We start from the raw sequence: 27622 nt of genomic DNA, 5'->3' as shown, positions 1-27622 counted from the left end.
TCAAACACTTTACAATTTTTCACCAAAAATAAATGAAGTCTTGCAACGACCCCCAGCATTAAACAATGATGCATGCACCTCCAGTATGTGTAGCCCACACAACAAGCGTTATTTGGCCGAATGAGAAGGAGAGGGCAATCGAACGCGCAGTGCGGAACACAAGGGAGGTGCGCAAGACGCCTTTTGCGCTTCACCCTCGACTGTGTCGTCTTTTTCTCATCCGTTTTAACCTGTAATGTAGGCCAAACCTCTGCCACTAAACATGTGACAGGTGATCGACAACATTAATGCGACATTGTTGCCCAGGAAGCATATGTTAATCACCACGCGATTTTGAACACACGCGAAGACGAAGTTCGAGAAATCCTTCCTCAGTAATATATGGGACACGTATTGTTGGATAACATTTCGTAGGCTATGTGATGGTTGTAGGCGGAAAATTTTCAAGGTGTTCTTCATATTTCTTTCTTTTTTGGGCTATCAGTAGGCTGTATGAGTGGAACCAAGATTTAAAGGGGTCTCAACCCACACCCCTTCTCCGCCAACCACTTGAAAAATATAAATTAATGTAAGGAACAAGTTAAAGAGAAGCGCACAATAACGCGACAACCAAAGCCTGAAATTAGAGAGACAGAAAGCCATACTAGTGGGTGCCCATTTGAACTGTTCCTCAAAACTCTTGAAACTAAGCAGAATCTATAAATAGATCTTAAATAACCCCCAGACTGATTCCGCCTTCATCATTCATGATATTTCTGTGCTTGCGTGCAGACGTCTGACTCTTGAACTTATTTCGCAATTTTGACTAATTTCGCAAGAAAATTTGGAAACGCGTAAAACTATGGCGAGACTGTGAGTGAGAATTGCGTATAATAATCTGGCAAATTAAACAGACCGAGTTTAGATTTCTACTGCTTAAATTTTCTTTCTTGTTTTTAATCACGGGTTTCTGCCGGTTTTTTAATGAAATCACTCATTTTTTTGGATTTCTTTGCCCTCGCGGTGAATGCCGTATGAAATGCTGTTAAATGAATAAATACAATAAATATGTGCATCAGTAATCTTCCAGAAGGGCACACTGCAGTGTACTATCCAGCTTTCGATTATGCCCCCCCCCCCCCCCCCCCACCCCACGCAAAAGAACAACAACAACAAAAAAACCGTGATCACATGGTTTAGGAAGTCGTAGAAGCTTTGTGTTTCAAACCGAAACATCGGACACAAAATATATTATCTTTAGCTTTATTTTGGATTTCCCTTTTCTCTTTTTCTCTTCGCCGTGAGGATTAGTTTGTTGTTGTTTCTTCGCATGAAATACACACAAATAACACTCAGCAGGCGTGAAAAATGAAGGCGAAATGGAAAAGTAGAGAGCCACGAAGAGCTGAAAGGGACTCCTCCCCTGTTTATCCTTTTTCTCCTACTCACCCCACTCCTAGCGCCTGCATGTCACCATGAACATGTTGAAATTTCTCTTCCGGTCTCGCGGTGACTTCTCCGCCCCTACTGTCATCCGGGAGTGCATATATTAGCACGTGACATTTCACGTTCCAATATGGCCGCAGACTTCTGCTATTTTGCGGAGGAAATTGCAAAAATTATGCAAAATTTGGCTGACTGAAACTTAGTATTTAATAAGTCAGCAGTTATATGGTAGAAAAATGTCATGTTGTTCGCCATGACCTCCCGTTATCTTCTTGTCAGTCAAGTTCACGTTGTAGTGAAAGCGAAAACTTTGAGATTTCCTCAACGAATCGAAGAGGAAGATCTTATTTGATCGCAGAGTGGAAAAAAGCTCATCTACTTTGCGAAAAATCTATATTGTTTAAGGTAAGAATTTTTTCGTTGCATATTGTTTAAGGCTTTGGATTTGACTATCTCATTATTTTGTGTCCGACCACCGCGTTTCATATCCTAGGTCAGATTGCGACTTGCTGAACAGTTTTTCTCGACTTGAATACGGGCATTAAGCTTATATCATATTATTAGTGGATGTTATTGAATTCCTTTATACACATTATGGAATACTTTTACGTTTTCCTTAATGAAAGCTTAATCGGTGTTTCAATATATGATTTTTTATTGCTTCTGTGTAAAGAAACCGCAGAGGTAAATATGGTTATGTCGGTGAAGCATAAAAGTCAGTTGCTTTTATACGTGTATAAGTACTGTTTTCTAATTAAGCTAGATTGCTGCTTTTAAAGTTGTGTTCGAAAATATTACTCAAGTGATTGAAAGATAAATGGCTTTTTCATATTGAAGACCTTTCTTTTAAAAAAAAATTCTTGCAAGGTGGAAGGGACTTCAATCATGTCCATGTCTATGTTCTATGCATGATGAGGGTTTAAGTAAGTATTGTACATGTACACTCAATAAAATCATATTAATAATAATGTTATTAAACTAAAAGTATGTGAGAGTATTTATTGTAGTAATATGTGGAGTGAAATGCTTTTGGAACACCTTTGATAGTGTTTCTGATATACAGCCGAGGAAAGCTGAAAGCTGTAAGTTACGTATGTTTGGGTCCGACAAGCACCTTTCACCACCAAATGTCATTTTGAATTTGTAAATTTCGGAAGTTTTACATTAATGAATTCCTAAGGCAGTAAGGTTGAAAAGAATACCCAAGCACAAAAAAGGCAAATGCAAATAATTTTCTTTCTCAAACAAGACTTTTGGTGAAATGGGCTCATCTGACAAACATTGTAGTTGTTTATTTATTTGTTTACTTAAGTTCGCTAATTTTGGCCGGGTCACCGCAACAGCACATGATGCCAATTTCTGCCGGGCCCGTAACAGTCTCTCCTCCTATGAGAGATAGACCATCACACTAGGGACTGTGTCCTACTCTTTACAAACACTGTGTGGGTTCTTTGATGTCCCACAGAATAATATTTATATGTATAAGGGTTGTGAGACAGGGCCTACAGTTTATCGTCCTTATCTGAGAAGAGGGTAAAGTTTGACCTTTTGCAGTTGTTTTCAAAAAGGCAGCACTTTCTGCTCACTTAGAGACCCTGAGTGTTGGTGAGGCCGGGGTTAGAGCCAGCAGCCTCCCGTTTGACACACCAGTGTTTATCCAATCCAGCTAACCTGGTGGTATCCTGCTAGCAGAGTCGCTTCGAGATCTTTCCCTACTTATCTAGGAAAGATCGAAGCGACTCTACTAGCAGGGTAACCGGGTGGAGGTTTTTGATGCTCTGTTAATCATGATAGTCGCAGTTTTACTGCTCTGTTTATCATTATGGTACTTGCTAGACTTATCAGTGTATGGGCAGACTGAGGGCTAGCAAGCTACATGTACAGTTATCAACTGTCAGATAATGTAATGGAGGTACATGTACAGTAGGCACTTAAAATAGTGGTCAGTAGGAGTATACAGGCCTGCAAAAATCTTTCCCCTTTAGAAAGGACATAATTATGTCTGACCAGATCCCTTTGTTAGTCAGACAAAGCAGAAAAGTGTTTGAACGAAAATCATTTTGAGTTTTAATTCCTCTAACTGCTTTACAAGGCTACAAATCAATAGTCTTGATTTGTCCAGTCACCTCCAACTGCAGGTAGGATTTCAAAGGAGTCAGACATTGTCCAATGACAGGAGCCCATAACCTGGAGTGAGCAGCTCCCTCTTGCCCATGCAACAGCACTTTCACAGACCAGTCTATTTTTAGTCAGATTTTCCCCTTAATTTTGAATATCAAAATATGAAAACACGGTTGAATAGGCTAAGTATGGGGCTGCACACTCTGGGTTATGGGCTCCTGCCAATGACCAACTATTATTTGCAACTCTCCCAGGATGTAGAGAGTTATTCTCGCGTGGAGTAAGACAAAGTTATGATGAAGTTGCAGTGGATGTTAAATGACTTCATATTCAGTTTTGGTGCACAATACAAATCTTTGAGATATCATCTACATATCATTTGGTAGCCCACAGAGCATGCTAATAAATCATCATCAATATGCCCACAGTGAACATGTACAGATATTTTTTTTCTTGCAATATATGTATATCTGTATTGTATATAATTCTGTTAGACACTAGAATTTGTATGCAGCTTTAGAACCCTTGAAAAGCTGTGAATTGCAAGCTGCCAATTGCAAGACCTTGAAAGAACTTGAAATTGGTTTTTGATCCTTGAAAGTCCTTGACTTTTAGTACTTAAAGAAGATCTAATGCTCTTTAATGTTCTAACTTTTTAACCTTGTCGGTTCAAATACAGATAGAGGAATTGCCCACAAAATTAATTTTGAAAAAATCTCATTTATTTGTTTCTGGTGCTGTCTTGTTACTCTTGCATGTGCGCATGCACCAGAAAGTCCTCAAAATGTCCTTGATTTTTGGCGTGAAAAAGACATAGTGTATGATCCCTGTAGACATTTTTTTATTTTTGACCATAGTTATGACTGCACTTGAACACTGTAGTGCCATGTGATTACATTGTATTGGGCACTGCCAGTTGATCTTTCATTTGTTTGAATGGATACAAATGGGAGTCATATGAATTCCAGTTGCTTATCACCTGGTCAACTAAATGGCAATCATGTGATAGGAATTTCTCAAATGTTTAGTAATCATTTGCCCAGTTCATTTTTGTGTTATTGACAGTAAGCATTTTCTGTTGTGATAACACGCTATTGCTTGTATAAGCAGCTTCTGGGCTTGTAGAAGGTCTTCTGTTGTTTTGTCATGTTGTTTCTCAGTAAAATATGTTATGTTTATAATATGCTTTTGTGGTACATTTTTAGATTGTTGCATTGGAAATTTGAAGCACCGGCAACATAATGGCATAAACTGTAATATTTTTTAAGCATTTTGGTCATACTATTTTAGGTTATTTTACGTCAAACTCTCTTTAGAGTTCTGTGTTTCTTTATTGTGTTACATATATTTTTTAATATAATATTATAACAGTCCATTGTAGTTGCATCGAGGAAAGGGTGGGATGGGTTCAAAGATTACCTTATGTATATAACATCTACAGAATTGTTTAGATTCTCAAGGTGAGACGTGATCTGACTCGCTTATTCAAGCAATCCAAAAAGCCTAAGTAGAGTCAATCCTCAGTTCATTTTAATTTATTTCACAGTAGAGATTGAAGCCGATATTCAAGCTGAAAAACTTCAACCTGCGTGGAAACCCCTTTTTCAGTTCCACCCCATGCGATCATGGAAACCTTTTTGGAACCACAAAAACTTCTACAAAACCCAATTTTATTTTTAGGTCACTGATGTTTTTAAAAGTAAGAATTGTAATACTTGTTTATTGTTATCCCAGTGAGGACTTTTATAAACCAATATGTTAAATGAAAGGTACATAATATATGTGTGTTATGCATGTTACTTTACTCGCGGTCTAAATCTCAAAGGTTGATTTAAACTGTGCTCCTTTTGCCCTGCAATAAATTTCTACTGAGTAGTTTTTAGAGCTTTTAAGAAGTACATTTTGGTAAAGAACATGATATCACTGAATTACAAACTAGCTACCAGGTCAGTAACATGACTTAAGGTAAAACAGAAAGGCAATGTCTGAAGTGAAACTGAAGAAGGAGCCAGTCATAAGTTATAGTTGGCAACGTATATAGCAGTTAATAATTGCTTGAACTTTGTAATCATGTGCAATGATTGTTGTTGATCTTGCATTAAGGCATTATTATCTGTTGGTCATTATCGCAGTCAGCTGTAGGGTTGTAAGTCTTCAACAAAATATCATCTTTTCAAATTTTCTTTAAAAACTGTTTTGTATGTTTCTTTGTACTTTGGCAATTTCCTTTTGCCATAAATATTAATGTATTTGGGCAAGTGGTACACGTCTTACGTTTAATTTTTATTTGTCCTTATTTCAGAAATGAACCGAACTTTACTTGTTGAAGAGGGAGACGATGAGGGCACTGACAACAGACTGGATAAGAAAAAGAAAGATAAAGAAAAACTGCAAGAAATAGCTGGTGGGTAAAAGTGTCTTTCAAATATTAAAGTCTTTAATCATGATAGATTCTTAAAATGCAAAGAAAAAGCTCTTTATGAAATTCTGGAAGGTTATTTGCACTGTTAATTAGCATTCTTGACTTCCCTTAGTGACCATCTTATGAGTTTATACATATTCATTTTAACATTATGTTCACTCATTTCTTTGTGTTATCTTTCCTTTGAAAGATTACAGTATTTTGATTATATTTACCTAAATCTGTATCATGAATGTCTTTTATTTGTATGTATACACTTACCTGGCCTTACTGTACACTTATACTTTCATGCTCTGTGGGAGCCCAATGATTTATGAGCCTTATGGTTTCTTTTTGGGCTTCCTCACCACATTCATTTGTTTCTGTGTAATCTTGTATTTTTATTCTTTGAATTTTGTTGTAAAGTAAATTGAATTTAACTGAATTGAGCACTCCATTTGAAAATAAGAAAAGTTAGAACTTTTTGCTCTTGATATACCTGCAAGTAAATGCTCCAGTCTTTCTTGCTGTAGAATGAACTTGGAATTTTTGATACTGCACTCAGCTTTTCTTTGTCATTCTACAACCAGCACCTTGATTAATTCGCCAACAAAGAACTAACGTGACATAAATAGACTCTGAGGCCCAGTCCAAATGCCTACACTGTATGTATTTCACATTGACTGAGTTGATTCAGATACTGTTCTCCACATGAGCTGAATTGTATTATGAACAACTTCAGTGAATAGACCCGGCAAAAGAATTCACATGACAAAGGCCCTAATTCACACTGGCCTCGTTGATTCAGATGCTTTACTCCACATGAGCTGAATTCAATAAGAACAACTCCAAGCTTCATGCTCGCTAGGGTGAACCCAGTAAATAAAATTCACATTGGTTGATGGCCAAAACTGTTTTACTTGAATTTTCATACTAGAAATTAAAGTTATGGGGTTCAAGAAATTCCTAAATTTGAATCAAAGACAGACTGTTATTCCTGGCAAAGCCAGGTTCATGAGAAGAGTGGCTGTGCTGATCTGACTTCGAAAAGCTGGAATTTTTGGGCCAATGTTACTTTTTTTTTTTGTTGCCTTTTTCTCTGGTGTCCTTAACTGAATGGTGCTCATTCTGGAATGGATTGAAAGATCTGTTCACCCTGCACAAATTAGCTGACAAAGTTGTCCTTGAGGGTTAAAACTGGTGACGTCACAAGTAGTCAAGGGACTTTAATCTGCATGCAGGGTTAGGAGTGGTTCAGGGGTGAATGGGTTAACATAAATTATGTTTGCTTCAACTGGAAATCTCCCAGACTTGAGCACTGTTATTTTCTGTGTACATGTACTTAAAGGTTGTGAGCAGAGCTGTGTATTGAAATGACTTTTCATTTTATTTGCTGTTAAATTATTCTTTAGAGAAAAAGAAGAAAATGGGATTTAAAAAGGCTGATGGAAAAAGAGAATTTCATCATTCCAATTCATTGACAAGTTCTTCAAAAGTGCAGCCTGCAGATGACTTAGCAGATATGGCTGCTGTTAACCCTGATGCTGAAGGTGTAACTTCGCCCGTAGAATCCCCCGCAGTTATTGGCCCTGTGTCTCCTCCTGGTTCAAAGAGCTACCAAGGAAACATTATTATCCCTCCACCACCAAGAGCAGCCACACCACAGCAAATCCAACCTCAAAACCTGCAGCAAAGAGGAAACTGGCATCAACAACAGTATCAAGTGGCAGGCTATGCAATGCCTAATCAACAGCCACAAGTTCAGCTGCATGGGCAAGTACCTCCTGGTCAGTTTATGCAATCTCCGTTTCAATCCCCAGGCCAAGTTCCTCAGCAGATTCAAGGGCAGTATATTCCACAGTCTTACCAGTATCCCCAGCCTAGTGGGGTACCTGTGTATGGTAATCAGGTTGTTGCAGGATCTCATCACACAAGTGTCCTGACTAGAACCCAGTCCTTGCCTCCATCAGCCTCACATGCAGGTAATTCTTTCAAATAGCAGTGACATAAATCATTTAATAAGAGGTTTTTCTTAGCCTGATAAAACAGCTCTCATTTCACAACACTGCCTCTTGTTTCCCTTCGAAATGATGTTTAAGGAATGAGTGGAGAAATTTCATACTGATGACATGTCACAACCCAGATCTGGGTAGTTCTTGTGATGGGTCTTGCAGTGAGGGAAATTTGCTTCACCCAATTAAAAGCACTACCCAGAATGAATCATGGGAAGTGACATGTCATCACTATGTAATTTCTGTGCTCATTCTTTAGATGTAATTTTGTTGCGAAAGGCTGTGGTGGCATTGCAAAATGTGGGCTGTTTTCTCAGGCTAGGTTTGTCTATACCTTGGTACTATAAATTATTTACATAATTATTTGAAGAGTAATATCAGGGCTAAAACTTAACTCCAGTGCTTGGTGGCCAGCCAGATGTCAGTTTCCTTGAGTTCTTAGTGGCCCAGGTCAACATTAAGTGGCCCTGGATTTCATTGGAGGCAGCTCACAGTCAGAGAGAAATCTCCACATTTTGCCAGTCTTTTCAAGTTTATTTAGTATTCCAAAGCTGTTCACACGTGGGAGCTAAGGAAGTGGCAGTGATGAAAGCAGGCAACAAAGTACTATGAGTAAGACGTGAGTCACGTTAGAAAAATCAAAATGGCGTCTTACGGATTGGTTCAGAATTGTTTAGGGTTTAATCCTTTTCCACTTGAAACAGTAAAATGTTCATAGGACTCAGAGAAATTAGATTCAGGGCAGTGAAAGAAAGGTAGTCCAACTAAACAACGTGTCATTTTATTTTTATTTTAAATTCATACTTGCAATCCTAATATAAGCTTACATTGGGCTGAATTTGAATTTATTTATTTTTATTGTAGTTACCCGTCGGGCGTTTCAACAACAATTTTTCATTGCCCCGCTACATTTAAGTCACCAATGGCAACCTGGTGAATTCTATAATTTGTTATTTGAATCAGTTGAAAAAAAATTGTTTTGATCTCTTATCAGTGGAGCAAGTTCGTAGTACAGGCCAACCAACCTGGGGTGCACATCCACCAGCTAGCCAACCAACCGTCAACACCAGAGAAACATCATGGGCAAACAATCCTACAGCTGAACCTAGAGAAGAAAGTAAGGTTCTTGAGCATGTGCTGGGCACTTGACTTTTTATTCACTTTTGTTTTGGCTTGTGCTGTTGTAAAACTGTTTGGTGACCTGCAATCGGTGACAAAAGGGCCTTTCTGACGTTTTACCGACTTCAAAAGGGGGAAATATAGCTTTCCCACTCCCCCCCCCCGCCCCTATCCATCCATCATCCTCTCCATGCAATGTTGTGCCACTGTTCAAGCTACCTGTAGAAAACAACAAACACCCCAACTTTGATTTGAGGGGAGGGGGGGGATGTGGGTTGTTTTGTTCTCTGAAATTACCCTATTTGAGTACAATGTCTCAACAACTTTGTCGCTGATTGTGTATCTATGCAAGTTGACTTTGGATGATTCCAGAAAGAAATCCACCTCCTTCCATCTGATGGCAAGATTTTTTTTAGCTCTGCTTCTTAAAAGACCCCATAAATGCTGCCTTTTTGCCTGAACTTTTTCATGTTTTCTTTCAATTGGGCCAAAGCGGAAAACACCATAATACTCTTTAAACTGCTGTTTGGTTGGTGCTTCATGTCAACCTGACTTTGCATTATGTTTTGTTTGTTGCATGAACTGCACATGCAGTGGATGCAAATTCATGAGAAGCTGATGCATTGCATGTGCAAATTGTGCAAAGAATAAAAGATACATATACTTCAAAAGTTGGCTTTTTATAAAGCACCACCCAAATGGGAATTTAAAGAATATTATGGCTTTTTTCTGCAAAATTTTGTTCATTGAAGCCAAGAAAGTGTTACTTAACTTTATGTCAGCAGAGAAAAGAAAAGTCTAATGGAGGTTCACTTTCAACACACTATTATTTTTGTCTAGGCAATTTTACAAAACGGATTTTGTTTTATGACCTCTTCAATCATGTGGCGTACAACTGAAGAGGTTATAAGACAAAATTAGTTCTGTAAAATCACCTACAGTCGATAAAACGTGTTTATTTTTCTTTTCTCTGTTGACATATTATAGCTTTTTTTGCTTTAACCCATGACCATAATATTCCCAGAGCAATCAACCCTCTGTCAGATGAGATTTTTTACTGGTGATCTGTCAGGATAGTTTTTTTTTTGTTCTGAAATAACCCACGTGCCAAACTTACACCAACTAGTCGTCTGTTGTTCAGGGCATATAACAGTACTTGCTAAAAATGTGATCTTACTGTAGGATCTTGGAGGGAAGGTGAAAACCCATCAATCAACAATGGTATCTCTAATACTCAGTGGACAGCCTTCTCACCTAGGGACTCACCGGGACAGTCTGAACCTCCAATACCATTGGTAAATGAGGTAGATGAAGAGCATAGCTCCAGTGATGAAGATGTGGATCGCAGTAGTTCACCAGAGCTTGCAGGCGAAGAGGGGGAAGTTCTGCTAAGGTTTGAAACTAGGTGCCACAGTAGTTTAACCCATAGGGTTCACTCATGACCAGGGCTGTGCTGTTCCAAAAGGTAGATAACGCTATCCACTGGATAAATCTCTACCTAGTAGTTGTGTAACTGGTTTTCCCAATACTTATCTGCCAGATAGTGATTTATCCCAAAATGATCCCTGTCTTTCAACTATGTATGGAAGATACAAATTTACTCTTTGTTACGCCTGATATGTTTATATCGTCTGCACTGTGCTCCTATTTATTCAAGAACAGAACAAAAGTAGATGCCCTAGCAAAATAATGATACAATGTGATACATACAGCCTTAAAAAATCCCACTGTTCAGCCATGCCCTTAATATAAAGTCATGTCTCTTATTTGTCACATCACACACAAAAAAACTACAATGTTACTCATTTGAAAAATCAGAAATGCATAAGTTTTAGACACTTTAAAATTTAACCATTAAAGTAATTTTTGGATGTTGGCCGGATAAGATGACCTGCCAAAGAAATTTTTGCTTGGTCAAGTATGGTTTTCTGGCCAGTCAAAAATTTGGAAAGAAGTGAATTAATCATTGTGTCACTTTATTAATAATCAAACGTGATTGTATTTTTACCAAGAGACAAAATCTAAGATTTACAGTTGGGGATTTAGCTGTTTTTTCAAAAATAGTCTGCGTGACCAGTCAACATCACCAGCAACTCATATGGAGCTTTTGGCTGGCCAAGACACCATTCTGGCCAGACATTGTTGATTGACTGGCCAATATTTTGACCCCTAGGACTTTTGAAAGAGAAAGCCTAAATCTCTAATTTCATATGTGCAAATGTACCCCAACTAGTAAAATGTTTTTATAGCACACCTGAACTTATTTTCATCAAATTTCCAATTCAGGGCCCCTTCACTTGCAAGCTTTGCAGAAAGTATAAGTAGTATTGAAGAGGAATCTGAAGATAACTTGTGGCGTATCTTGCCAGAGCAGAGAGAATATTATACAAAGCAGTTCAGGAGACTGCAACCTATGGAGGGTGGAGTAGTCAAAGGTACATTGTAATTCATTCAGATCATTATACGTTTCTGGAAAACTGCCCACCTACCCCTCCCCTAAGCCAACATTAACACCTACTGCTTACTTAGGGCAAAATGATGGCTTAGGGGAAGGGTAGGTGGGCGGTTTCCCAGAAATGTATAATAATCCCTTCATTCTACAGTCAAACCTGTATTAAGTGGACCTGTAAAAAGTGGTCACCCTGTATTTAGCAGTCACAGTCTTTCTTAAGCACCAAAAGTAATTTAACATAATTTCTCTAAAACTGACCTGTATTAAGTGGCCACCTCTCTTTATAAGCGGTTGTGGTCACGTTTTCCATGTCCCAACAAGTTGTTTTTTATTGTTTTTACCTCAGTCTATTAAATGGTCACTTTGTCAACATATAAGTGCAATAGATTCACTGTGTATGGCATTAAGTGGTCTTTTACTCTATCAGGGTTGTCACTAAGATTTCAAGTTGACGGGTAAATGAAACAAGTAGGCGGGGAATCAAGTGGCTAGGGATTTCTTTTGGTTCTATTTTTCTTTTATTTTCCAATAAAAGTAGCCTGGGGCCACTCTCTTAGTAGCCGGGGAAAATCCCTGGCCCGCGGCTCTTAATGACAACCCTGCTCTATTCCTTTTGGCACAAGAAGAGGTAGAAACAATTTGAGGTCAGTTTGTCAGGTTTTGGATACTGCACTTCGCCAAACCTGTATTAAGTGGTCTGTCGGCCATTCGCTAAAGGTGGCCGCTTAATACAGGTTGGACTGTATTTATTTGACAGTGCTCCAATCCGAACATTTCTCAAAATTGCCTTTTGTTGACCTAACACTTTACAAAGCTTGCTGGACACAAAATAATGGTTCCCAGAGAAAACAAGCAAACTAACAAACAAAACACACTGTACAATATGTTCAATATTTGATAAATGGTTTGAAATAATGAAAATGTCTGCCCAGATATTGCAATTTGGTGATTCACATGATAAAGAAAACAACTGGAGCCTAAATAATAATTATGTCATACATAAGAAAATCTACCTGCCCTGGACTAATGAAGGGGACTTTTTTCAAGCTCTAATCTACAAAGGGCTTGAACCCTGTCCTTTATTGATGAATTTGTTAACTATAGTTAACATCATATTGTTCACAAGAAGCATAATCATTTTTAAAAAAATATTTTTTGTGCACTGGCGATGATCACCTGCTATTGAGCACATACATAATTAAGACTGGCCAGTAAGGTTATCCAAACTATAATAGAGACCTAATAATAGAGATACTCGCTTTGTATCTAGATCTTCTTTCTACCTTCCAAAAATTTGAACAAATTATGGCAAATTTAATATTCGATTTAATGGACTTAAATTATGGATTGAACTCGATGAAAGATTCAAGTGTCGTACTTCCAATCAATTTAAAAAAGAACTAACTTCGCATTTTATTAGTCTCTATCAATCTTTAGTGATATTTTGATGGTTTATATTTATTTACTTATTTTTTTGTTTTGTTCTGTACATTTACTTTTGTGCCAAGTTATGATATTTATGTGTACCAATGTCCTTGTTGTGCCTCTTTTCTGACTTTCACGGTTTTAATTATCATAAGTACAGTCACCCAACTAGTTTAGCTTTTTAGCTATTTTGGGTGTCCCACTACTGTATGTACTGCTTATTTATTTATTTAAAATTATATTCTTGTAAATTCTTTTAGTTGTCTACAGTAGTAGAAAATTAATAAACTGTTTTTGTTGTTGTAAGATCAAGTTTTGGCCATCTTACCGCAAACGGCAAACCGCCTTATCTGTCTGCCCATAATATTTATTTGGGACTGAGGACTTGGAGTTGGTAGCTCGCGGCTACCATGTTGGTTTTTTCGTTCTTTCACTCTTATTTTAGCTGAGAACTTGTCCTCAAGATTATGTTTTTATGAAATATTGTTCATTTTATTAATAGTGAAAGAGGTGCTAAAAGTAGTCTTTTCTCACAAATGTGGGATTGCGATGTTTTAGAGTGCAAAAAAACCTTGCAGTGCATCACTTACCTCTAGAGTGTGGTCTATTCCTACAAATGTCAACCTCAAGCTGCAAACCTAATGACAAGGCATTGGTCACATGACTTCTTGACATTTATGCCTTGCGGGAAATGCTGAAAAACCTTGATCTTAAAGTCTCTAATGGTGAATCTTACGGAGCTGATCAGTTTTATTGGAATTGTACTCTGTGTATGGACTTTGTTTTATTAATGGGATTAAGAACACTGTGTGTGTTACTCTCAAATATTGTTTTTTAGGTCCAAGGGCAAGGGACTTCTTCATGAAGTCTAGTTTACCTGTAGAGGTGCTCTCAAAGATATGGTAAGGCATTTGGTTCTATTGCGTGGAGAATAATTTATCTTTAATTTTTCCATGTTTAAGAAGTGTGTATTATTTGAGATTTTGGACCAAATTTTGCATTTGCATATTCACCCAACAAGTTTTCCCAATTTTGAATAAAAACTTTCTTCTAGAATGTACTGCATCAGTACCTTCCAGTGGGATTTCTTACTTTTATTTATTTATATAGTGCGAAAAGTTAATCAGGTCTCTAAACTAATCTTTGATCCCTCGAAGGAGAAGAACATAAGAATGAAGGCATTGACTTGCATCTCAATTTGCCAAATGTTGGCAAATTTTTGTGGATTTGAATTCTAAAGGAATATATTTAAAGATAAAGAAAAAAAATCATTGTCATGTGTTCACGTATTAAAAAAAAAAGAAAGAAGTGAAATTAGGAAGTTTCATACTGTAGTCGTGCAATAACAGCAAAGAAAATTAACAAAATAGCATTGCAACGTTGTTCAGCTAATCTACACGTATTGCTTAATTTGCAGTTCATCTTCCATTGCTAATGCCACTGTGGTTGCTTAAGCTCCCATTTGATGGTTAGACCTCCTGTGGAGAAGTGGTGATTGTGATGAGATGAACTCTTTTTTGGTCACACTATGACACTCCAACATTTTTTTTGTGTTTTTCAGGCACCTCTCAGATATAAATAAGGACAATGCTCTCAATTTGGATGAGTTCTGCATTGCAATGCACCTTGTGGTAGCACTGCGACATGGTTTAGAACTGCCATCAACTCTACCTAATGTTCTTTTACCTGTAAATAAGGAGACAGCTGTTTCAGGTATCTGAATTTATGGCTCATCTACAACTCAGTCAATTGCTGCATTGATAGAAGCAGGGGTATTTAATTAAACTTTTACAAGTGTAATTTACAAGTGTGGTTATTATTTTCGTACTCCAAAACAGTAGCTGCACTTGTAAATTACACTAGTAAAAGTTTTCAATTGACCACTGCAGTGTTTGAATTCAAACATACCGAAGTTTTTTCACCTCTCACTTAGGTTATTTGCCAAACAGCACACTTTAAATTCCTGGTGTTGACTTTTCAGTATCAGGTCCAGATCGCACAAAATTCAGCTTTTATCGACATCAAAGTTGTTTGTTTATTGTTGTCATGGTGATTTATTTAAAACTATATATTTTGACAAACTTCAATCCAAAGTCAGTTTGTGGTGAAAATTTCATAGCGATCAGACAAGGATAAAATCACTTTAAAAGCAATTGAAAAATATCGGTATGGTTTCTGAAAAACTGTCTCAAAACCCATTATACGGGCTGGCGTTTTTGAACCACAGGTTAACGTGGTTATCCTGATAAAAGAAATCCCTATTCAAGAGTACAAATTATTGTAAAGCTGTGCGTGATTATACAGTGGTGCCTGGAATAAAGATTTAATTAATTTCTGATAGAATGTTAGATTCTCCTTCCATTTACCTTGTATGTGCTTGAGAATCAAAAGGCGAATTTGGTATTAGATCAGAGATTGCTTAGGGTCTGATTCTATGTCCTTATTTATTTATCTATTTATTTATCCAAGATAAGTGAAGTTCCAAACTGAGCATTGTGCATGATCCGATATGCGCAATGTATTTTCTGAGTGGAAAATTTTTATTGTGCTAATTGTTCGAAGAATAGGTACAATATTCTGGATATTTGTCATCAAATTTAGAAATCATGCACCATTTTCAGCCTGTTTGGTTCTTGTTTCTTTAGCCCCAGTCCATCCACTTGAAAACGTCCAAGGAACTGAACAAGAACAACAAAAAGAGCTACAGAATGTTTCCTCTCCTGATGTAAGCTTCTTTTTGTTTGTTGCCTTTGCTGTTGTGTAGTGTACTGTATTTGTTCTACATTGGCTTGAATTTAATTTCTTAATTTCTTGTAGTTTCCTTTTGTACACATGTAGTTTGACTAGTCTAAGATTGTTTGTTTATAGTAAGGGTAGATTTTTTTGCCTAATTTTGTTGGGTCAGCAACACTTTGGAAGAATTACTGTCTGCGCCATTTATTTTATGAATCAGAGTTCAATTCTTTTCCTCTCCTTTCCTTTCCTTTTAATTATCTCTGGCTTTATCATTCGTCATAAAAAAGCTTTCTCATCCAAGTTTTCATGGGCTAGCTTTTTGATCAGAGTGTGTAAACGGTAACGGTCAAGTCGCCCGAAAGTCATCTCGCCCGAAGTCATGTCGCCCAAAACCAGAGATATGTCGCCCGAAATTTTAATAAAGAATGTATGAAATATATCTCGCTCTAGCGATAGCGAAAAGAAATAAGCAGGATAATTGTGTAATAAAGTCTCGTTCTTTAAGCAACGATGCGATGATGAGACGAAAAAAGCGGGATGAATGTGCAACAGATCTCATTTTTTATTCGATGATGAGACGAAACAAGCGAGATAAATGAGTAATATATCTTGTTCTAAAGATTTGATGAAACGGAACAGGCGAGATTATGATGTTTGGATGCTGTTGAGCATGATAAAATTTCGGGCGACTTGACTAAAAATTTGGGCGACATAACTCTGTTTTCGGGCGAGATGACTTTCGGGCGACTTGACTGTAAACCGATAAACGGTAAAGAAACTTACCATATGCCAAATCAAATTCTATAGCACCTCGATTAACTCTCACACCTCTTTCTTGCTCTTCAAACTTTAATCGTCCTTCTTAGCTCAATATACGCACGCTGACCTATGAATCAATTGTTTAATGCAAGTTGCACTGTAAGCACTGTTAAGCACTTTGTACACTGTGTTGCACTTCTATCTGTCTGTCTGCACAGCACTGGCAACGTTTTAGTGATTCTCTTGGTCGCAATGCTGCACCATCGCCTGCAAAGATAAATCATGACTCTGCTGTTAGAAGGAAGGCAGTAAGTTTATTCACCTCAATATTAACTATAGATGTAATAAATTTCTTCATATCCTCACCTGTTTGTGATCGAGGTGAGATAATGTTATTCTGCAGTGAAATTATCTCAAATACCGGCTTGGTTTTCTTCAAATAGAATATAGTTTTTTTCGTGGGTGGTGAATGTGTAGAAACAGGCTAAACTCAGTTTTGAGATGACACTAAAGTTTGGTAATGAGGATGTTGGGAGAGGCTATATGTTCCGTATCGGGCTCTGATGTTTTGCAGGCTTTTTAGGTCAAGACTGAGAGATGTGTATTGATTTACATTTTTCCACTGTCACCCAACCTTAGAAATCGCACTCAGTTGGAAAAGGATTCCATCAAGCAAACAACGGGAAGAGCACCGGTTTTAGTCGGTAACCAGCGAAATGTGACTGAGGGGATTTAGTTTTAATTTCACATCAGTTTGACCCCCAAAGTGTTTTTGCCTATCGTTGACGTGAAGAAATACCAACAGTCGTAATGATTTCCCAGATCCATGAGCGGTCGGCTTATCAATCGTGTCGTAGACTGCAAAACAGCCGGTTTTTTTCTCAAAATCAGTAAAGAAATCGGTAAAGTGTGGCGTAAGAGTCTTACGCGCGCAAATCGCGCGAGTCTCACACGTCTCTCCCCAGTCTCGCTCTCTGTTTTCAGCCTCGTTCCAGACCTTTTGTTTGACTGCTCGCGCGTACTTGAATACGGCAAAATGCGGACTGTTTTGCAGTCTAATCGTGTCGGTATGTTTTTGTAGCGCTCATTGGTTCAACCAATACCGCATTTGAGTGATATCCAAGGAGACGAAGACCATGGGGAAGCTAGACCAAGATCCCATTCTGAATCATCTTCATTGGACGATGCTGCTGATGGACAAGCTGTTAGAGGTGATAGCAGCCCTACCAGTCCCATAAGACCTTTGCATATTGTGATGCCGTCCCCTCATACTCAGCAAGCTGAAGTACCTCAAACGGGGCCAACAAGTCCGAGTCAAGCAGTAACTGCAGAAATAGAGATAGCCAGACCAAGGGCAGCTGTCAAACCCAGCTTGCTTGACGCCCTTCCTGGTCAGCTGTTACCGCCGCCATCAGGAAAACAAACCCGTGATGGGTGGACACCCACTAATAAATTTATATACCAATCCTCACCTCCATCCTCACCTGAGGACGAGACACCCACTTCGCCTCTCTCCCCCGGGGAAAGGAAGACTCCGTCACCCCCTCCCACTCCCCCACGGGAGGCAGAAGAGGAAGAACGTACTAAGGAGGATACTAGCAAAGAAGTTGTGTTTCGAGCGAACAGGAGAAGCGGGGAGAGACCAAGATCAACCGGGGATGTACAAACTAGTAATCAGGATGATTGCGCGTCACCGACCTCTCCTGGAGGTAATGAAAATCAGGGCAGTGTTTCATCTGAAGGGAGGAGAGAACCTCCTCCCCCACCCCCTAGAAAGAAAGGTCATTCCAGGTCGTCTTCTTTGGATCTAAACAAACTGTTTGCAGCAAAGGCCAAGGAGAATAGAGGTAAACAAAACACAGTGCAGTCAAATTCTCAAAGGCGGACACGTCCGGGACCGGCCCTGACTGTCCGTATTAGAGAGGAGAGTCGAAGTAACGTGACACCAGTGATTTTAATAAATTAAAACTGAACCTATTCGAAGTGAATATACATCCGCTTTACTTGTGCAAAACAGTAAAAAGTGGAATCATTTTCTCATTGTGCAATCAGTCCTTCATTACAAGAAAACTTTCACGGCTTCTTGGTCTTAAAGGATATCAGCACACTGCGAACTGGAGCAAGACTAAAATTTTGCAATTTACTTTCATGTAGTCTGTTTTGTGGTACTTTTCATTGCATAAAGCACTTCTCAAGTGTCCGTTGACGGTTTCGAAAGTGGCTGTTGTCCTTCTTAGAGAGTCGTTCGTCTAATAGAGGTGTTCGGTAAGAGAGAGTGGACTGTATATTCATTTTGTTACGTACAGTCAATAATTCACCCCAAAGACTACACGCCGGGTCGCATTTACTTTCCCAAGCGCAAAGTGAAAAAATAACTTCTTTTCCACGGGAGTTTTAGTCGTAGTAGTTACCCATAACCAGTCGCCTGCTTTGTTATATGCCTGCCATCCCTGTTTTAGGGATGAGTCTCTGATATCTCTTGTTTATGTTTGTTGTTGAAGGAACGCCACCATCATCCCAGTCATCAAGCCATTCAAGTCAGGTTTGTATTTGTCTCTCTAATAATGTTCACAAGCTGCTGAAAACAAGCATCAGCTCACAACTTATGTTGAATTTTGTCCAAAACTCTGAACTCTCTGTATATTCATTCTCGTTTTTGGTTACTACTGCTATTTTATTTTGTCCGATACCCTTTGACCCGACAGCGTGCCACACCCATCTCCCGTTTTAAAATTGATTAAGTTTCAACAGGAAGTCGAGTGCTTACCTATATTAAGCTGTATCAAGCTGTATCAAGCTTTGGACAAATACAATTACGGTAACATGATTGAAAAAAAAAGGTGAATAAGAGTGTACACCATGGAAAATTGTGGTCGATTTGTTTTTTACAATAACATTAATTTTTTTTCGAAAAACCAAAAACAAAACAACCTGCACTGCGTGACATGCTACGTCATTTCCATGGTCTATACTCTCATAGACCATAGCTCTCGACCAATCAGCTCGCGAGGATTCGCTCAGTTATTGTACAATATAGTATAGACACAGCCTTAGTCATGTTACGGTTATCTTATCTCTGGTAAATAAAACAATAGCATGTACACCCTGTGGTGTTCTGGTTATTCTGACACTATTAAATGTGCCAAATCATCTGACAGACTGGTGACAGTGGTTACCCTGTCAAAAGCGAACCCTCAACGCCGAGAAATAGACAGGAGAATTCTAGCAGCAGCGAGGCAGCCGATGAAAGCGAAAAAGTACAGCGACAGGAAGATTTTGCAGACTTCAGCAGATTCGAGAGTTTTGTAGAAGCACAAGAAACAGTAAATGGAGGAGAGGGAAAAGTATCGTCGCCTCAACCCAAGCTACATAAAAGGTCGTTTTCCCTGGATGACTCTCATGTAAGATTAATTTCGTCTCATTAAAATGATACATTGGCAATGACCTGGTAGACTACGAGTGGTCTCTTAATTTCCTTGGGGATATGAGAGCCAGTCAAATGCGCAAGGGCTCGTAAAGATCGCCACTGCAAGGAGAGGCATCGTGTGACGGAGGAGAGATTCGCGACGCCTCCCTTCGCGGGCGGATAATTTTCACTCGCGTTCGCTTTTTTGATTCGCTCTACTACCCCTGAGCAAAGTAGACGGACCACTCGAAATTTATTGACTTGGCAAATCTGGAAAATTTTATTGCTGTTGGGAAATGTTTTCCACTGTTCTGTACGCAAGTGTTTCCCTTTTTGTGCCAAACTGTTCCACTTCTTGCTTTCCATATGCTAGAAAAGGGCCTAGAAGCAAATACAAAAGCCACGCGAAAAAGTGTTTTATCGTTTACCCTCTCGAGAAAACAATCTCTCCACATTTGGCGAAGAACTAATGCAAAGGAGACTAGGTACAGCCACAAGAACGACGCAGAAACGATGGGATTGATAGAGAAAAGTATAGCCTGTTCCCGAGGGTTTTATTTCTTAATCTTTTCTCTGACGTACTGTGAAGTTGAAAATTCTATATTAAACCAACTGGAACAATATCAACGTAATGTTTGAAGTATCTTCTTTCACTCAGCGTTTCTAAGTTTCCCTAATGCTAAAAAGCTCTACAAATAAAGGAACAATTTTAACTTTGTTTTCCCTTTCAGGATGTTGCGTGGTCTACGATTCCTCAGAACGCTGCTACTGAAGGTGAGGCTCTTTGTTGCTTTCACATGTGCTCAGTACACTTAAAGAAGTACGTATGGTTGTAAGTTTAAGTTAGTGTGTCAGAAACTGTAGAACAGCAAGTTGACTCTGAAATTCCTTCCATAAACGTGGTAGTCCTCCACGCCATATATGGTTCTCTCCCTTTTTCCGAGAGGTTTTTCTCCGGGTACTCCTGTTTTCTCGTCTCCTCAAAAACTAAAGCAACACAACACTTCTAAATTCCAGTCCGAACAGGAATTGTAGACGAAGAACCGTTTTGTAGATGTGCTACCTCTAAATCGTTATTTTTTACTTACTTATTTATTTGTTTATTTATTTTAGCAAAGACGTTTATTCCAGTATTTAGGGTATTTGCTTTTCTTCCTGACGAGTAAACAACTTGATTAACGTTAATGTTTTTAACTGTAGTGACCACAACACCAAACAAACCATCCCAAAACCAAGAGGCTTTACCCAGACCAGTTCCTAAGTTGGTAGGTTGAATTTCATGTACTTAGTGGTATCTTAAAGCCACTTTTTCAGCTATGTATGTTTATAAACAGAGGAAAATGGAGTTTGCAAGTTTTGATGGTAATAAGGGCCCGTTCATTTTTAGTCAGGTCGGGCTAGGGGGCTGGTGGAATTTTAAGGGAGATTATACCAAATTGAATGGCTCTAAAGGAGGTAGATAAACGAGGGGGAGTCACCAAGTTTTGCAGTGACGGAATCTGTAATGATGCAATGCAAAAATTAACGCTTATGACCATCAGAAAATTCAAATTTTCTCGGGTGAGCATTCCTCCTAATCCCCCTTTTTTCTTGTAACCCAGTCTCATTGCAAAAACCGTCAATCTCAGGGACCGCAGAGACTATTTTTTAAGTGGCAGGGACTCTTTTTCTCCATATAAACGACACCTTCGGTACAGTCCACGTGAATGCCATTAATTATTGAAACCGGATATTTTTTTCAGTTTACACAAATAGACCTTGCGTCCACACGAAACCTGTTACCTCACTCACCTAAACCGCATCGTTTTTGAAACTGCCCTTCAGAGTAGTTTAAGTCCTTGTCCACACGATTCCGGGTGAAAAATAAGTGGTTTCAAAAGTGACCGTATTCGTGTGGACGGCGCCTTAATCTGATTCCCGGTTAAGTGTGAAAAGAAGCCACAAAGGGGCGTAAGAAGTCTCTGTCAGTGTCGAATCTGTAGAGAGAGATCTTTTAAAATATAGGGATAACTTCTTGATCCCCCATCAACAGCTGCGATGGCTTACTGTAAACAGAGTACGCGTAGTAGTGGGCGCATACAGTGAGTCCCTCTCTCTACACTGATAATGGCCGGAAAGTTTATTGCCTGTCCAGCTCATCTGTATCTTTAGTGAAATTCTTAATTTTGTCTTCTTCCAAAGAAACCTTTAAGTCCTCCAACCCTAAAGCAGGGCAGAAGACAAGAGAAAGATGGCGAAAAAGAAAGAAAACGAAAAACAGAGCCTCCAAAAGTTGTAGTGAGGTATGCTAAGCTCTTCTGAGACTCTACTTACCAAGTTTATCGTGGCGTATGTTGTTCTGCACTTTAAGACACGAGTCAGTTGTGAACGCTTTTTATATTAATTTAGTTCTAACTTTCAAGTTTGTAGATATAATCGTATGTTGCGACGATTCAATTAAACCCCCTTCAGCTGATGTAGTTCTAACTTTTGAGTCTGTAAGTTTAACTCTGTGACCATTCATATGAAATCTCTTCAGCAGTACTTTCACATGGTACTACAGTGAAACCTCTATTAAGCGGACACTAAGCCGGGTCCCGAAATTGACGTCTTATAGTTTCCTTTATAAGGAACCCCTATTCAGCGGACGCGGACACTAAAATAAATTGTATTGGCTAATTTCTATTGTTAAAAACCTTTGTTAAGCGGACACCGGACTGAATTGACAATACTAGCCTTGGGTTACGTACTTGAAATACGTACTGTAGTCGATTAATAAAGATAAATCAATACATTTAGCTGTCAAAAGTTCACCTAAAAGTCTTGTACAAAGTACAGCACAGCTTCAATAGCTTCCTCAGCAACATGGAGCTTTATCACAGTCCAGAGTAACCGTTGAATGTTAATCATTAGCGAACATTGCGCAATTTTTACAAACCTCTACTAAGCGGACACCCTCTATTAAGCGGACACTTGGGAAGGTCCCGAAGGTGTCCGCTTTTAGTAGAGGTTTTACTGTATTTATTTACTGTGAAGTTCTAACTTTTGCGACTGTAAATTAAATCTTATGGTCTTACCAATCAAATGAAACCTCTTCAGCAGTACTTTTATATGATACCTTTTATGTACTACGTTATTTAAACTTTGAGTTTGTGAATGAACTCCTATAGTATTACCATTCAAATGAAACCGCTTAACTCAGCTGTTAGCAGTACTTTCACATGGTACTATTTATTTAATTCTTAGATCTAATTTTTGAGTCTGTGAATGAAATCCTAAGGTGTTACCATTCCGGCATAGAAATTAATCTCTTAAGCATTACTTTCACATGGTACAATTTACGGAGCAATTTTGGTTTCTGGGAAACTGCCCACCTACCCGTCCCCTAAGCCAACATTAACACTTACTTCTCGTTTGGGGCAAAATGTTGATTTAGGGGAGGGGGGCAGTTTCCCAGAAACGTAAAAATTGATCCCAATTTACTTACCACGTAGTTTCAATACCTTTTAGAACTGTAGGTGAATCGTATATAGTGTCACCGAATTCGACTGTTTACGACGTTTTGAAGCTTAAAAAAGCTATCAGCACTGTTACGTAGCTTGTTTTGAAACACTTTTTTTAGTCTGGTTATAAGCTCCCCTTCCCCCTTCCCGTTTATAAGCCGAGATGATTTATCCGTCTCAGACGGATAATTCGTCTCTGGGAGTATAAATTCGGCCAATTTGTATGTGGATAACAGGCCTCACAGGTAAAGGCTGGTTTCGATAATATAATTCTGACTGCTGAAATTTTCCCAACCATCGTCGCGGAAATGTATTGAATGTAATGCGTTTTCTTTGTTTTCCTTTCTAGACCCTTAACCAAGGAGGACAAATTGAATGCGAAGATCGGTGATCTAAGAGAGAAAAACGCTGCACTTTCAAAAGTTAACAGTGAACTTCAGGAGGAATTAAAATCGGTACGCTTTACTTCAACTGTAAGAACCTTGTCACAACATTCCCGCGGCAAACGTGAATAAGGGAGTTTACGCAACTTCGACGACAAAGGCAACGAAAACGTTATTTGGAAAGTTTTCTCCTCCACTAGCTTTCCTAAGGTTTAACCGGGAGCACGGACGTATTGCATCGCCGTGTTTGTTTCAGTTGTCGTTACCGCACCGGGAGCCATCGGAGTTTCGTAAGGTCACGTTTAATTTCAGTACAAAACTATTCAGTTGAATAGGGAGAGGTTTCATCATTTTGAGCTTAGTTGAAAGTTAAGACTTTAGACGTCACTCTGTATTCTTGTATAGATAATAAGCGTGTTCTTGCCGTGAACCCTGAGGTTTCAACGGACACCTGCATGGACAATGTATACAAACCGGGTTCCACTACCAAATAGGAAGTTTTTGCTGCCAAAACGGCGACGGCTTCGGCATGAGAACATCAAAAAAGAAATAGTCTTAGGTCCCATCCACGCGTATCCGGATAGCCGTTTTGAATCCGCAAATTTTTCTTTGCGGATTCCAAAATTTCCACGTCCACACGTAGCGTATTCAAATCGAATTTGCCCGTCCACACTTATCCGAATTCACTCTCAGTTCGTCAGGTAATTTTTAAAGGGATCCTCGGCTCATGCGAAAATGTTCTCGCTGTTCTTCTTCAATAACTGTTTCGCTGACAACATTGTCCCATTAAGCACCAGTTCGCTCGTTCAACTTGCTTACGTCGTACAATTCGTCCGTCCGACATGGAAAGAAGCCTTAGAATGTCGAACCACCGTTTGACTGCATAATTGAAGTGCACAGTAATCTTAGTTAGGTTTAACTGTACACAGGTTATAAGACTTGAAACTGAAACCAAGTAACATTGCGCTTGGCACCGCAGTTGTCCCTTTCGTAAAAGGTCGCTGCTATCTCTAAGACACTTAGAAAATTTTTGCCCTGTTATTGAAAGCGTTTCTATTAAAAAGAAAGAAAATCGCAACCCAGGGTAGAACCTGGACCTCGAACCTGGACCTTCGTATCCTAATCTGTCTCCCTTACCACTACACTACCACACCGACCCGCCAGAATTCCGAAAAATTTAAGCACGTAGACTAACAAACTGTTTCTCTTAACTGATACATCAATAACAGGTGTCCCTAGCCCTTTCCATAATTTTTAACGTAAATTCAACTTGGGCCGTTCAACTTCGTTCTTTCTAGGACTATTCAGAAACGTATTATTTGCCTTATTGTAACTTAATCCAGGGAATATATTACATTCATTTTGACTAAAGGCTTGGTTACCAATGGTGGCATCGACCGTTAAAAATGGCAAGGATCGTTTACGAAAGGGAAATAGGCCTCGGCACTATCTTGAATATTCACTGTGAAGAACTGGCCTCAGTTGTTTAAAAGTTGGATAGCGCCATCGACCGGATAAATCACTATCCAACGGATAAGTGTTAGGGAAACCAATAGAGTTATCCAGTGGATAGTGATCTATTATCCGGTGGATAGCGTTATCCAACATTTAAACAACTGGGGCCAGGGGTCGATCTTGCGGATTCGTAGCGTATTCAAACATTTCCACTCTGGAAAGCGGATTCAAGAAGGTTCGGATTCGTATCGCGGATTCACCGGCTACGTGTGGACGGAAGCCGAATCCACAGAGAAAAAGTTGCGGAGTCAAAATATCCGGATACGTGTGGATGGAGCTATAGAAGTGAGGACGTAAGCGAGAGATGGCGAATTTTTTTTTCTTCTCTTTCTGAACTTGGATATGGTTCTTCAATTCCAAAAGAGTTCGCTTGCATTTGACAAAGTAAGTCAGTTGGAATAATCGCGGTAGAGATTGAAAGAATGCGAATTCACTTTTGAAGCTTGGTATCTTAAACTTCCTAATAAAAAATTATCACTGGGAATGGGCCCTTAGGCGATTTAATTTCTCATTGTTTTGGTCTTTTTTGCAGGTAATGGAAAGACGTGCAACACTGGAAGTGAAATTGAAGCAGCTAAGATCACCTTTATCGTAGAGAATACAAATAATACGCTATTGAAACTATATCTTTTTTCATACTGAAAATGAACTGTCGTTGTCTTCCCTGAATATAAAGCTGCGTTTATGATACGAATATTTTGGCGCGGTTTTTCGTACCGTGAATAACACACTGCTCTGTTTCTACGGTTTTAAGAAATAGTCAACTTCAAATAATGTTTTATGCGCGTTTTTTTTTTTTTTTTTATCAGACTATAAGTTATCGTTTTCTTTAGCCATATTCTTAAAGAATGAATAGGCAAAATGGTTTTTGTAATAGATTTTAGGGTAAAAATCAGCGATACTCCGGAAAATTTCTTTGCGATGAGTATTATGATAGCCGTCAGGCGTGTTGTCAACTTTTAGACTGAATACCGCTGGTTTTCCTTCTAAAATATTTATAATCAAAGTAAAAACATAGCATTAAGATATAAGATGGGTAGAGATATGATTAAACATCGAATTTTGATTTTTGCCGGCGTTTCTGGAGTTAGCTGTCTTTTCCAGTTTCGAATTCAGGTGTTAGAGCGATTTAAGTATGACCTTGAAAAGTGAAAAAGCGCGAACAAAACAGAAACAACAAACGACCGGAAATAGAGCCATTTGATTGGTTTATCGAGCGGATACAAACGCGCGTGGCTTTTGGTTGATTAAGCGAACGCTCTCGGGTGAAAAAACTTCATGCCCGAGAACTGCTAGAATCAATCGATACTTCGCTTTGACGTCATACTGCAACAGCTTGGTCAATCGAACAATGTCTTCTCCATATTAGGGTTTTCTTTGGCGGGAAAACGAAGAGGCCATGTTTTGTTCCATTGGCTGATAAAACAAATAACGAACACTTACCTAAACCATTTTTCAAGGTCATACGAAAATCGCTATATGATATGTGGGTTCCTTGGAGACATACATATCAAAATGACTTGACTCACATGATTTCCACACGGCACCGGACGAATTTCGACCGGTTGAGTATTTGTGAGTGTAGGTGTTGCGTTCACACGGAACCACCTTAACAGTTTGAAATTTAGACGCCTAGCCGTTCAAAGTTCCGTGTGAACAGAGCGAAAACATTGAAAAGTTGCGTGTGAATTGGTCATTGAGTTCTAAATGATAGTAGAGACCTTATTCGAGGACGAAAACGACTGCGATTACGAGATTTGAATTAAAGTTTTTTACGTTTTGTCAAACAAAAGAAATCCCGGAAAGCTTCATTGCACTTTTTTGTGCCAGAGAAGTTAGCACTGCTATCATTCTTGAAGGAGGTTGAGACCTCTCCCGACTGAAAAATGCTAAAACTTCTAAGATTTTATAACTTGTTTTCGCTACTACGACACTCTCGCTAAAACTCGTAGTAGAGTGACAACGGCTATCACGTTTTTCCACCAAAAGGACGCTGCCTCACGCGCCAGCACAACTTACTATTAAGAAAATCGCGTACTCGTATTCGTTCTCGTTTTAGAATGAATCTAGAGCTCTCTAGTGATGCTATTAAACGTTAAGTACAGTCCAGTCCAAAAATGTTTGACGGGCTTCATAACCATTGCACTTTGTTGACGGTGATTCTATTAATCCAATCAAGTAAAGCATTTACAGTAAAGCCTACCCCCATAACGTCTGCCGCTTCCCCCTCCAGGGATTCACATGACGTCACTTCCTTCATGTTTGTGTCCCTAACCAGTCCTGTGGGAGTTGAACTCTATTCTGTAAACGCTTTCTTTTGTCGCAAAAAACTTGCATAGCTGCTGGTCACTTACTTGAAAACGATCTAAACACTGAGAAGAGATCA

At 38.9% G+C, this 27622-nt stretch overlaps 1 protein-coding gene across 2 annotated transcripts; it reads left to right on the top strand.

The window, feature by feature from the left end:
* Positions 1 to 1528: 1528 nt before the first annotated feature.
* On the top strand, positions 1529 to 26307 carry LOC140954031 (uncharacterized). 2 transcript variants are annotated; one of them, XM_073403428.1, is made up of 18 exons: positions 1529 to 1830; positions 5849 to 5950; positions 7360 to 7929; positions 8954 to 9076; positions 10261 to 10471; positions 11365 to 11513; positions 13794 to 13857; positions 14517 to 14668; positions 15601 to 15680; positions 16669 to 16758; positions 17532 to 18297; positions 18952 to 18992; positions 19609 to 19851; positions 20588 to 20630; positions 21057 to 21121; positions 22038 to 22138; positions 23688 to 23793; positions 25769 to 26307. In XM_073403428.1, exons 2-18 carry the CDS (start codon positions 5851 to 5853, stop codon positions 25829 to 25831), a joined length of 2967 nt encoding a protein of 988 aa, XP_073259529.1. In that variant the 5' UTR covers positions 1529 to 1830; positions 5849 to 5850; the 3' UTR covers positions 25832 to 26307. The 2 variants fall into 2 exon arrangements, with proteins under 2 accessions (XP_073259529.1, XP_073259536.1); XM_073403435.1 differs by lacking the exon at positions 16669 to 16758.
* Positions 26308 to 27622: the final 1315 nt, after the last annotated feature.

The sequence above is a fragment of the Porites lutea genome, chromosome 1 (assembly GCF_958299795.1).
Source record: "Porites lutea chromosome 1, jaPorLute2.1, whole genome shotgun sequence".
Classification (NCBI taxonomy): domain Eukaryota; kingdom Metazoa; phylum Cnidaria; class Anthozoa; order Scleractinia; family Poritidae; genus Porites; species Porites lutea.
This window is presented reverse-complemented; position numbering and strand designations above follow the sequence as displayed.

What these genes read in the sequence shown, in the direction of transcription:
- LOC140954031 (XM_073403428.1), top strand. Translation starts at nt 5,851, where the DNA reads ATGAACCGAACTTTACTTGTTGAAGAGGGAGACGATGAGGGCACTGAC. An exon ending in CATCAAGCCATTCAAGTCAG is followed by an intron (nt 18,993 to 19,608) that starts GTTTGTATTTGT and finishes ATCATCTGACAG; the next exon opens with ACTGGTGACAGTGGTTACCC. An exon ending in TCAGAACGCTGCTACTGAAG is followed by an intron (nt 20,631 to 21,056) that starts GTGAGGCTCTTT and finishes TTTTAACTGTAG; the next exon opens with TGACCACAACACCAAACAAA.